At 37.4% G+C, this 12148-nt stretch overlaps 2 protein-coding genes across 2 annotated transcripts in view; one reads left to right on the plus strand and one right to left on the minus strand.

Moving 5' to 3' along the window:
* BMPR2 (bone morphogenetic protein receptor type 2) overlaps positions 1-12148 on the minus strand; it is a 123096-nt gene that overhangs the window by 66778 nt on the left and 44170 nt on the right. The gene's annotated exons all lie outside the window — the stretch shown is intronic.
* LOC123643874 (mitochondrial import receptor subunit TOM6 homolog) lies at positions 6513-7022 on the plus strand. The gene has a single exon (XM_045559706.1). The coding sequence runs from the start codon at positions 6513-6515 to the stop codon at positions 6735-6737; it is 225 nt and encodes a 74-aa protein (XP_045415662.1). The 3' UTR covers positions 6738-7022.

Below are 12148 nucleotides of genomic sequence, written 5' to 3' on the forward strand. Positions count from 1 at the left end.
TTTCCTTAGAGATGATAGGATTAGCTTACTGTCTATAGTTGGATGCTCTGGTGAATACAGACATGGGAGTTAAGAAATAATCAAGAACCAAAGATCACCCCTCTATTTGTGGTCTTGGCAAATGGGTGAATTGGGTATCAATAACTCAGTTGGAAAAGAAAGGTACCATGAGAGAAGTAAATAAAATGCTATGGGCATATGCAAAAACTTCTAGTTAGAAGCATGTGGAAAGGAGAATTTGCGATGGACCTGAAAAGGACAAGTAAGGTATCAAGAGGTACAAGGGCATTCAAGAACAGCATGGAGGCCGGGCGCGGTGGCTCACGCCTGTAATACTACTAGCACTCTGGGAGGCTGAGGCAGGAGGATCGCTTGAGGTCAGGAGTTTGAGACCAGCCTGAGCAAGAGCGAGACCCTGTCTCTACTAAAAATAGAACTAAATTAGCTGGACAACTAAAAATATATAGAAAAATTAGCCGGGCATGATGGCACATGCCTGTAGTCCCAGCTACTTGGGAGGCTGAGGCAGAAGGATCACTTGACCCCAGGAGTTTGAGGTTACTGTGAGCTGGGCTAATGCCACGGCACTCTAGCCCAGGCAACAGAGCAAGACTCTGTCTCAAAAAAAAAAAAAAAAAAAAGAACAGTATGGACAAAACCATAGGAATAGGAATTGTAAATTTTTCAGTTCTGATCAGAGTGTGTGTATATATATGAATGAGAAAGACAGAGAGACTATGTGTGTACACACACATGCATTAAAGGGGAAAAGGTAAGGTTAGTAAGGTAGAATGTTATAGTCTGTCCTACAAACCTTGGTAGGCAGACAGGAGGGAGCTACAGCTCTTCTTTGAGCATGTAAAAAAAAACACATCACAATTACATTTTGGAGAGATTAGACTGAATGTGCAAGAATTGTAGTAAGAATAGATCAGAGGTGGGTGAAATAATATAAGACATTTCTCAAAATGGTCCAGTAGAGGCACCATATAATTCTTAACTGGAGAAGTACTGTGAGAATGGAAAAAAAGGTGTAAATGAAGTAAAGAAATCAAACTACCTCACAAAAATGATAGCATAGGAATGAAAATTTTTTAAGGTTCAGAGGATAATGAAGCCTTTTTAAAGGCTTCTTTATTTTTTTACTTAATAACTTCATTTTGGGCCTATAAAAAGCATTGTATGTGTACTGTAAAAATTTCATTGCATGTGTACTGTAAAAATTTCATTGCAGAAATATATAACACATTCAATTAATTACCAAATCCAATGAGTTTTACCTTCATTATTATCTCTAGACTCCATTTATCTCTATCCAATGCACCATTCTAATCTTGACTATCATCTCTTACCTGAGCAACTTTGATAGCCTCTTTACTGGTTTCTCCACATCCCCTCATAATCCAATTTATGTGGTAACCAGAGCAATTTACTGTTTTTTTTTTTTTGAGACAGAGTCTCACTCTGTTGCCTGGGCTAGAGTGAGTGCCATGGCGTCAGCCTAGCTCACAGCAACCTCAAACTCCTGGGCTTAAGCGATCCTACTGCCCCAGCCTCCCGAGTAGCTGGGACTACAGGCATGTGCCACCATGCCTGGCTAATTTTTTCTATATATATATTTTTGGTTGTCCACATAATTTATTTCTATTTTTTTTTAGTAGAGACGGGGTCTCGCTCAGGCTGGTCTTGAACTCCTGACCTCGAGCGATCCACCGGCCTCGGCCTCCCAGAGGGCTAGGAATACAGGCGTGAGCCACCGTGCCCGGTCTACTTTTTAAAATAATATATGCTCCCAGTAAGCAAATTTAAAGTTACACTAAGACATATACTTCCCTGTCTCCCCTTCCATCCCATTCCTCCAGTCATTTACTTCCTCTCTGTATCAGTCAAAATAACAATCCCAAAATCTCAGTGGCTTTAAACAACAAAGGAGGTCGGGCATGGTGGCTCACGCCTGTAATCCTAGCACTCTGGGAGGCCGAGGCCAGTGGATCGCTCGAGGTCAGGAGTTCGAGACCAGCCTGAGCGAGACCCTGTCTCTACTAAAAATAGAAATTATCTGGACAGCTAAAAATAGATATATATAAAAAATTAGCCAGGCGTGGTGGCGCATGCCTGTAGTCCCAGCTACTCGGAAGGCTGAGGCAGTAGGATCGCTTAAGCCCAGGAGTTTGAGGTTGCTGTGAGCTAGGCTGATGCCACGGCACTCACTCTAGCCAGGGCAACAAAGTGACACTCTGTCTCAAAAAAAAAGAAATAAATAAAAAATAAAATAAACAACAAAGGATTATTTGTTGCTCATGCTCCATTTCCTACAGGTTGGCAGTCAAGCTCTGATCATCCTGATAACTCAGGGCTTCAGTAAAGAGTTACTTCTGGCCGGAGCATTTAATTGCTAGTGCTAGACCAGCCAGAATATTTTTTTAATCCCCCTTTCTACCATTTCCTTGATTAATGATGCATCTTTTCAAATGTTTAGTAACCATCCAGGTTTCCTATTTTGTGAGTTACCTATTCAAACCCTTTCCCATTTTCCCTTTGAATTGTTACTTTTTTAAAAGGTGTTTTTCATAGTTTGGATAATAATTCTTACTTGATTATATATGTTGCAAATATCTTTCTCAATCTGTATCTTCTTTTTCACTTTTTAATGTCTCCTGCTATATATAATCGTTACATGTAATTAAATTTATTAATTTTTCTATTATAATATTTCTATTTTTGTGCCTTTTTAAAGAAATTCTTTTTCTTATACCAAGGTCAAAAAGATATATATTTTCTTCTAAAAGCTTTTAAGTTTTTCACGTAAAGTTTTTTTCAAATATAATAAGTGTGTGTGTTATTTCTGGATCATTTCTAATGAACTTCCTCAGTATTAGATTTTTTTTCAGGTGTTTTAAAATGTGAGTTTGCAGGCTCAGATTTTTTGATTGCTCGCTCTCTCATCCAACTCCCATTTACCACCTCCTCCCCAGCATATTTTCAGGTGCTTCCCCTTGATATCTATCCCTTGCTCTCAAACCAGAACTAGGTCTTATAATAGCATTTTGAGAATCCAACGCCATAAAAATATTACAGATATGGTCACAGAGTGAGTGAGTACCTTGGCTAAATTCTTGGTCATAAGGGTGAGTGTCTTCATTCTGACATTCCTTATGTACGCAGCTTATGAAAAATGTTTTTAACTCCAAGAAACAAGATGTTCTTTTTTTGGCTTCCTTTCAAGGACAAAGCCCCTGGTTTCAACCTAGGAGCCAGGTTCTGATCTCCTTTTCACACAGCTTTTGGACTCTGGTAACCCTGCAGAAACCTAGGTTTTGCTTGCCACTGCCAACTTCTGGCCCCAGAGTGTGGTTATGTAGAACACTTTGCTTTTATATTCCAAGGAGATATTAAACTTGATTTGAGCCTAGCCATGTCACTTTTTATTAATAATATTTTGCCTATTATTCCCATTTTTGGAAGAGAGGTCACATATCAAAGCATCAATTTGGAGACACTTTCACTAACAATCCCTAAGGTCATCATCTAGTCCTCATGTTTGTTGCTACTTTTTACTAATACCTAGCTCCTTATCTCCCCCACCCCACCCCCGCTTCTGAATAGTGCTTTATCTTTATTATTTTATAACAATACACAAACTTCATTGAAGATCAAACACTGGAAATGGCTAATTTAAAAAACTCTATGAGTACTTCAAATTAGCTACAGGATAGGATTAATAGCAGCTGTCATTCACATGTTTCTTTGAAAGTGTTTTCTGCTTACTGAAATGAGCTTAAGAAAAACATTTAACAAACTTTAAAATGACATACATGTTATTTACTATACACTCACCTATCAATTTCTCAAGTACTCCTCTTTGCCCTGTCCCACATTCAAAAAAATCAACAGGGCCGGGTGCGGTGGCTCACACCTATAATCTTAGCACTCTGGGAGGCCGAGTCAGGAGGACTGCTTGAGCCCAGGAGTTTTAGTTGCAGTGAGCTACAGTAATACCACTGCACTCTAGCCGGGTAACAGAGATCCTGTCTCAAAAAAAGAAAAAAAATCAACAGTTCCCCCAACTCCTGTTTTTCCAACATCTATGAATCTATCTCTTAGTGGAACTGTCTTCTTTTTTTAGGGGAAGGGACTAGAAATAAGTTTCTTATCTATGGCTAAACTATGATTCCACTCACCACCCTACCTCCAAACTCCTAAAATTCCTCTCTGCCAAGAACCACTTTGTCTTAAATCATGCACAACTTGTTAAAAAGGGATAGCCTCATCCTCTCCTCCACCTCCAATCTGCAGGACACCTGATGAATGTTACTACCATATGTGCATTTAAGTGTTGGTCAGTTAATACCAATTTGATGGTGAGCACATGTGGTGCTTGTTTTTCCATGCTTGTGATACTTCACTTAGTAAAATGAGCTATAGTTCTATCTAGAATAATACAAGAGGTGCTAGATTACCATTGTTTTTTGTGGCTGAGTAGAACTCCACGGTATACATATACTACATTTTATTAATCCACTCATGTATTGATGGGCACTCGGGTTGTTTCCACATCTTTGCAATGGTGAATTGTGCTGCTATAAACACTCAAGTGCAGATGTCTTTTTAATAAATGTCTTTTGTTCCTTTGGGTAGATGCCCAGTAATGGGATTGCTGGATCAAATGGTAGTTCTACTTGTAGCTCTTTGAGGTATCTCCCTATTACTTTCCACAGAGGTTGTACTACTGACTTGGGTGGGGCAAAGACAATATATGTAACCTAAATATTTGTATCCCCGTAATATGCTGAGATAAAAAAAAAAAAAAGGGACAGCTTTACAGCCAAATACTATAGAAAGTGCTAAGAGTACTAGTTATATAGACTTAAGATTTTGGGGAGAAAACCTTTGGTGATCGTAACAGTACATCTACAAATACTTCCTTGCCTCAGTTTTAAATAAGCACACAGTTTTTGTGGTTTGTTTTTTGTTTGTTTGCTTGTTTGTTTGTTTTGAGATGGAGTCTTGTTGCCCAAACTGGCCTCAATACAGTTTCTCTTTTTTAAATGAAGACTGGTAACATTTTTTTCCTCCTAAGTTGGACCTCATATATAAAAAACCAATTAGTAAGCATTGCCTTAAAAAAAATTCCTCACTCTTCTACAGAGGTTTGCATACTCCAGGCAGGATGTGTAGCATTATAAATGCAATGTTCAGGAATGCTAACAGGCCCCATCCTCCAACTTAAACCCAGAAGACTTCACTGGAAACAATGTTAGAAGTTGAATGTGTAAGACAAAGTAATAAAATTCACTGAGTTTCTCTGCATAGAACATTTTAATTAATTGTGCTGCCCTCTTTATTAAAGATATTCCCTTCAAGTTTAATTTTGAATTGCTCAGTATTTCTTTGAATAAATATATTTTGAATAAATGGTATTAGGTCATTAAATATGAAGTGTCCCCATTTTGAATCAAAAGTTTAGTTTATTATATCTCAAACAAGAAGAAGTGCAATTAATCAAAGTATGTTCCCAAACTATCAACACAGTTTTGTCATCTTAACAGTAGCTTACTTATGCCAGCAGCAAAGAAGCCTGGAGAGTGAGTGGCCATGAAATTGTGAAAGGCGTTTTCCACAGCTTGTTGAGAACTGAATGTTTTTCCTTGCAAGAAGTGGTCCAAAGCCTGGAAGAAGTGGTAGTCAGTTGGTGCAAGGTCTAGTGAACATGGTAGATGACAGTTTCCAAGTCCAGCTTCTGTAGTTTCAGCACCACTGTTTGTGAGACATGTGTCAAGTGTTGTTTTGCAAGAGGACTGGCCTGTCTCTATTGACCAGTCTTGGCTGCTTAATTGCAAGCATCCTCATCATTTCATCCAATTGGTTGTAGCAGACATCCACTGTAATTGACTGACCAGGTTTCATGAAGCTGTAGTGGGTAATACCAGCACTGGACCACCAGACAAACATCATTAGCTTTTTTGATGAATAGTCAGTTTTGGACTATGTTTTGGCACTTCATCTTTATCCAACCATTGTGCTGAACATTGTCAATTGTCAAAAAGATCCATTTTTCATCACACATAACAATATGATGTAGAAATGGTTCACCTTTATGTTATGACAGCAAGGAAAGGCAAGCTTCAAGATGATTTCTCTTCTGATGCTCGTTTAATTCACACAATACCCATCTATTCAGCTTCTTTACCTTGCCGATTTGTTTCAAATGGTCCAATATTATTGGAATAGCAACATCCAACCTTGCTGCTAATGCACACATAGGTTGAGATGGATTTGCTTCCACTACAGCTTTCAGCTCATCATTATCCACCTGGACTCAGGAAACCCACATGGCTCATTTTCAAAATTAAAATCACCAGAATGGAACTTCTCAAACCATCAACATACTGTGTGTGTGCGTTTATTAGCCACATCCTTCGAAAACACTTCGTTGATATTTCAAGCTGTCTGTGCTGCACTGGTTCCAAGATGGAACTCATATTAAAAAATAACATGGCGGGGGAACTAGCATGGCTTCCAGCGGGGTTGCAGTGAGCACTGCGGGCTCGGCAAATAAAGCTCCTGAAATTCCAGACAACATGGGAGATTGGCTTGGGGGCATCTATGGCTTTGCCACTGATAGGAATGATTTCCGGAGGAACTTGATCCTTAATTTGGGACTCCTTGCTGCGGGAGTTTGGCTGGCCAGGAACTTGAATGACACTGACCTTATGGCACCTCAGCCAGGGGTGTAGCTAAGTAGACAAATGGAATCCTGTGTTGCACCTGAACCTTCCAAAAATAGAGCCTACAATCTGTGACCACCACAAGATACGTCCTGATGGCAGCTGAAATGTGATTCAGGTGGGCACCTTCCCGTTCCCTGCTTGGTTTCCTTTTGTTCCCGAGTCCACTCAGAACTCCATTCTCTGGTCAGCAGTCAGGCTTCAGCTAAAGCATTGCCTCTGTTCTGTAAAGTTCTGTACATAGGTTCCTAAGTTTCTGCAGAGGGTGATCTTTGCTCCTGTCCTGAGAAATAACAATGGTGTTTTAACAAATATTTGAAATAACACTGTACACAAAGAAAAAAAAAATAACACGGGTTGTTGACTTATCCATGGTTGTTCAAAAATTGCTCTAAAAAAAATTTGACAGATAATCACAAGCCAAAATGTGCGTTTGAAAGACTGAGTATGTACCTTCACAATAAAAATACAAAACAATAAGTGTCAAAGTGAAATGTCATTGATATCAACTGTCAAACTTAGTACTTAAGGAAATCGGACATTCCATAGTATCATGTTTAGGTCATGGTCAGGGTTAGTCCTTTTTTTGGTCTTAGTTTATTTTATTTTATTATATTTTTTGAAGCGGAGTCTCAATGTGTTGCCCAGGCTGGCCTTGTAGCTGCAATTACAGGTGTATACCAGCACATTGGGCTAATTTTAATTTTTGTTAGATGCATTCTAATTCTGCTCATTATTACAAGCAATAAGCAGCATTAGGCAATTAATTATTCAATTCTAACTCTAGAAGAAAAAATGGAAGGGATAAGTATTGTTATGGAAATCTTCTGATTCCTTTTGGAGCAAATGAATATCTCCATTCCCTTGTTTTTGATTTTTTTAATCTTTATTTATTTATTTATCTATTTATTTATTTATTTTTGAGACAGAGTCTAGTTCTGTCACCCTACTAGAGTGCAGTGGCATCATCATAGCTCACTGTGACCTCAAACTCCTGAGCTCAAGTGATCCTCCTGCCTCAGCCTCCTGAGTAGTTGGGACTACAGGCATAAGCTAGCACTCCTAGCCACATTGTTGTTTATAGACATAATGTTATTGCACACTTAATAGACTACAGTATAAACATAACTTTTATATGCACTGGGAAACCCAAAAAAAAAAAATTCATGTGACTGGCACTATTGCGATATTCACTTTATTGTGGTGTTCTAGAACTGAATCTGCAGGATCTTCGAGGTATGTCTGTATTTCTTACCTAATCCTTCAAAAACATCCATACCCTTATAGACAAGGAAAATGGGGATAGATAAAATTAACTGATTCGTCCAATATTCAATAAACCATGATGTAAACAGATGGCTTTGTTATTCCATTTGTAGAGTACCGAGTAGATTTAGTATAATCTCAAGGGCCCTAGGATTTTCTAAATGGTAAATGAGCATTGGCTTCAACTTAAAGTCACCAGCTACATTAGCCCCTAACAAGAGAGTTGGCTTGTCCTTTGAAGCTTTGAACCCAAGCACTGACTTCTCCCTAGCTATGAAAATCCTAGACAGCATCTTCTAATATAAAGCTGTTTTATCTACATTAAAATTCTTTTGTTTAGCGTAGCCACCTTCATCAATTATCTTAGCCATACCTTCTGGATAACTTGCTGCAGCTTCTCCATTGCACTTGCTGCTTCACTTTGCAATTTTATGTTATGGAGATGGCTTCTTTCCTTAAACCTCACAAACCAACCTCTGCTAGCTTCAAACGTTTCTTCTGTAGCTTCCTCATGTCTCTCAGCCTTCACAGAAGTGAAGAGAGTTAGGGCCTTGCCTTGAATTAGATTTTGGCTTAAGGGAATGTTGTGGCTGATTTGATCTATCCATCCCACTAAAACTTTCTCCACATCAACAATAAGGTTGTTTTGCTTTCTTATCATTCATGTGTTCACTGGAACAGCACTTTTAATTTCCTTCAAGAACTTTTCCTTTGCATATACAACGTGGCTAAATGTTTGGTACAAAAGGCCTAGCTTTGGGCCGATCTTGGCTTTCAACATGCCTTCCTCACTAAGCTCCCTAAGCTTAATCATTCTTAGCTTCTGATTTAAAGTCAGAGATGTGCAACTCTTCCTTTCACTTGAACACTCAGAGGCCATTGTAGGGTTATTAATTGGCCTAACATTGTTTTGTCTCAGGGAGTAGGAAAGAATGGAGAGAGATTGGGAAATGACCGGTGGGGAGAGCAGTCAGAACACACACAACATTTATGAATTGTATTTGCCATCTATGGGCATGATTCATGGTGCCCCAAAATGATTACAACAGTAACAGCAAAGATCACTCATCAGCTGGTCCAATGGTAGTGGGTTATCAGAACTTACTAACATCAGTGTCACTGAAGTTGGTATTCAACCCCCCACTGCTAAATTTGACTAGCTTAAAAAAATAAAAATAAAAAATAAAAAAATAAAAAGATCACTGATCACAAATCACCATAACAAATATAATAATAAAAATGTTTGCAATATTGCAAGAATTACCAAAATATGACACAGAGACACAAAATGAGCACATGCTGTTGGAAAACTGGTGCTTGATGCAAGGTTGCCACAAACTTTCAATTTGTTAAAAACACTTTTCTCTGCAAAGAAGAGAAGTGTGATAAAACAAGGTATGCCTGTGTATATATATGTATGTATATAAAAAAGATTAGTAATATGTAATATAATTAATAACATGTTTAATATGTAATTAACAATTTATAATGTGTAATATGTTAGATAGATATCACACACACACACAGTTGATTTTCACATGCTTTATAAAGTCACTGCAAATACTGAATTAACAAACATTGAACCATTGCTCCTAAGCGAAATATAGGGTTAGGCTCCAATGAGCCTCTGGTCACAATATTTTCATCAACAGATCAACATATAACGTTGTTTTATGTGTGTCTTTGTTTAAAGTGACCTTATTTAATATATATTATTGATTAATTTTGAACTCAAAGCCAACACCACTATAGCATACCTGTATATCATTCATTCCTAACTAAAGATTATCTAACATAGGTATTTTCTCAAGAAGGAGAAAAGCTTTCTTGCATTTAGGAACACTGGACAACACTTCAGCACTACTTTTGTGGGCCATTTTGAACAGTTAAATCAGCAGCAAAAGGTACAAAAATGAGAAAATTATGACACTGAATAGATTATGAAAAGGACACATATTTATAGTATGAGACCTGAAACAAGAAGGCAAAGTGTCACCTCATTTGACCTCAGCTGAGAACATGTGTGTCAGGTGATTTAATTTTTTCACAGCTCTATAGATGTCTTCAAATGACCACAAAAGCACTGTGAGTACTGATTTTGAGGTTACAAATAAATTTTAGTGAGTAGGTGAATTTGCAAATACGTAATCCATGAACAATGAGGATCAACACATACATACACACAGACACACATATGTAGCATATAGTACACATTCAACTAACACTTCTCTTCCTGCTTTAAATACATAATCTTAGACTAACACTGAAACAGTAATTACTAAAGACTGGAACCCACCATAGGTATAAACATAAAAAATAACTTTGCACAAAAAATTTCTAAAACAATGTGGTTAATGATTATATAAATTCTGGTTTTCCTTCAAGATTTATTTTCCCTGGATTATAAAATTTACAAAACTAAAAATTTTTGCTTGTATTTTTATTGAGAACTACAGCTGCCAAGTACAAATTATATTTAAAAGTATAACAGACCATAACTGTGATGATGGGTTACTTTGCCCACCACGAGAAAAGTATTGCTGTTAACCAGCAACAAATGAGAAAATACATATGAGAACACTTTGAGTACTGTAAAACACTACTAAAATTTAAGGTGATAGTAAGGTGACAGTAATCTTTGATCCTGGCAAAGTTCTCTAGGATGTAATAGGATATTTTCTTTCCATGACTTCAAACAAAAGAGTAAACTAGAGACAAACATTCTAGGCTAAAGGGAAGAACACTCATCCCATTTGGCACAAAGCCAGTAGGATAATAGCACTGTTACACATTAGCCATTTCAAAATGAGGTTAAGTAGGTAACAGTGGAGTCTTAAATATGCTGTAGTTCATTTCCACAGATATTTAAATATTTTAGGAAGTGGAATATGTTAGCCCACTATAGACAATATTCAGAACTATTATTTGCATACCTAGGCAGGTTCCAACAAAATCCCTCTCTTCAGAGCTGGAGCCAAAGGTATTGGACAAAAAAGTATCAACACAGGGCAACTTTAGTGCCATATAACATTGAATAACACATAAATTATGAAATTACACCTATACTCTAATCACCTATCTTTGAAGCCATACCTTAAGCTGAAGAGTAGAGTTCTAAGTTCCTAACCATAAATATTATTTGTCATCTGTGATATTCTATGTTTGTAACATGTGACAGTCTGGACCTCAATCCAAGGTTTCAAGTTAAACTGAAAATAAGCCCACATAAATAAGGATAAAACAGAAAATGAAGTAAACCAAGAATTCAGTATCTTTAATAATTCTTGCAGTGTTGGAAATTGTTAAGTTAGTAACATTTGGGGACACCAAAATGTATGAGAATTAGCATTTCAAAAGAATCTTAAAATCTTAACTATACTGGAAAGACTATTCACCCATTGTACATAGATACCACACCAAAGCACAGTTTTTTGGATGCTTTCATTTTAGCCACTGTAAAATGACTGAGAAGCAGCATACAAAAACACCTGTAAGTATGTTCAAGTACAAGAGAATCCCTGTCAAGTACAAGGGAAACCATGTATAATATATGATATGTTCATCCTGGTAGAGTTTCACTAAGTCTAATTTACTAATTTAATTCTTTTTTATGTTTTCAAATTAAACTTGAGGACTGAAAAAGGACTTTAAGATCCAAAGAGTCTATTCTACTGCATTTAGATACACTGGACAGGTACTTATCCCAAAGAGAGTCTATTCTGTCCTTAAGTATCTGCAGATTTTCTCAACCAAGTCACCTCATCAGAACTACAAACACAGAAAATGATTGTTTTTTTTAATTTAAGTGACTATTTTCCAATTTTCCCAAGCATGTACCATTCTAGATACACTGGAGGAAAAGTAATTCATTACATCCATTAGATACTTTACAGCATTAAAACTTAGTTGTTTTGTAGAAAAGCTGCTAGACCAGGGTTTCTCTAAGTCAGCACATTTTGGTCTGCATAATTCTTTTGTTGAGGGAACTATCCAGTGCGCTACAGAATGTCTAGCAGCCTACCTGGTATCTACCCACTCGATGGTAGTAGCAATCCTCACCTAGTTTGGTTTTTTTTTTTTTTTTGAGACAGAGTCTCACTCTGTTGCCCCGGCTAGAGTGCTGTGGCGTCAGCCTAGCTCACAGCAACCTCAAA

This window comes from Lemur catta, chromosome 8 (assembly GCF_020740605.2).
Source record: "Lemur catta isolate mLemCat1 chromosome 8, mLemCat1.pri, whole genome shotgun sequence".
Taxonomy (NCBI): domain Eukaryota; kingdom Metazoa; phylum Chordata; class Mammalia; order Primates; family Lemuridae; genus Lemur; species Lemur catta.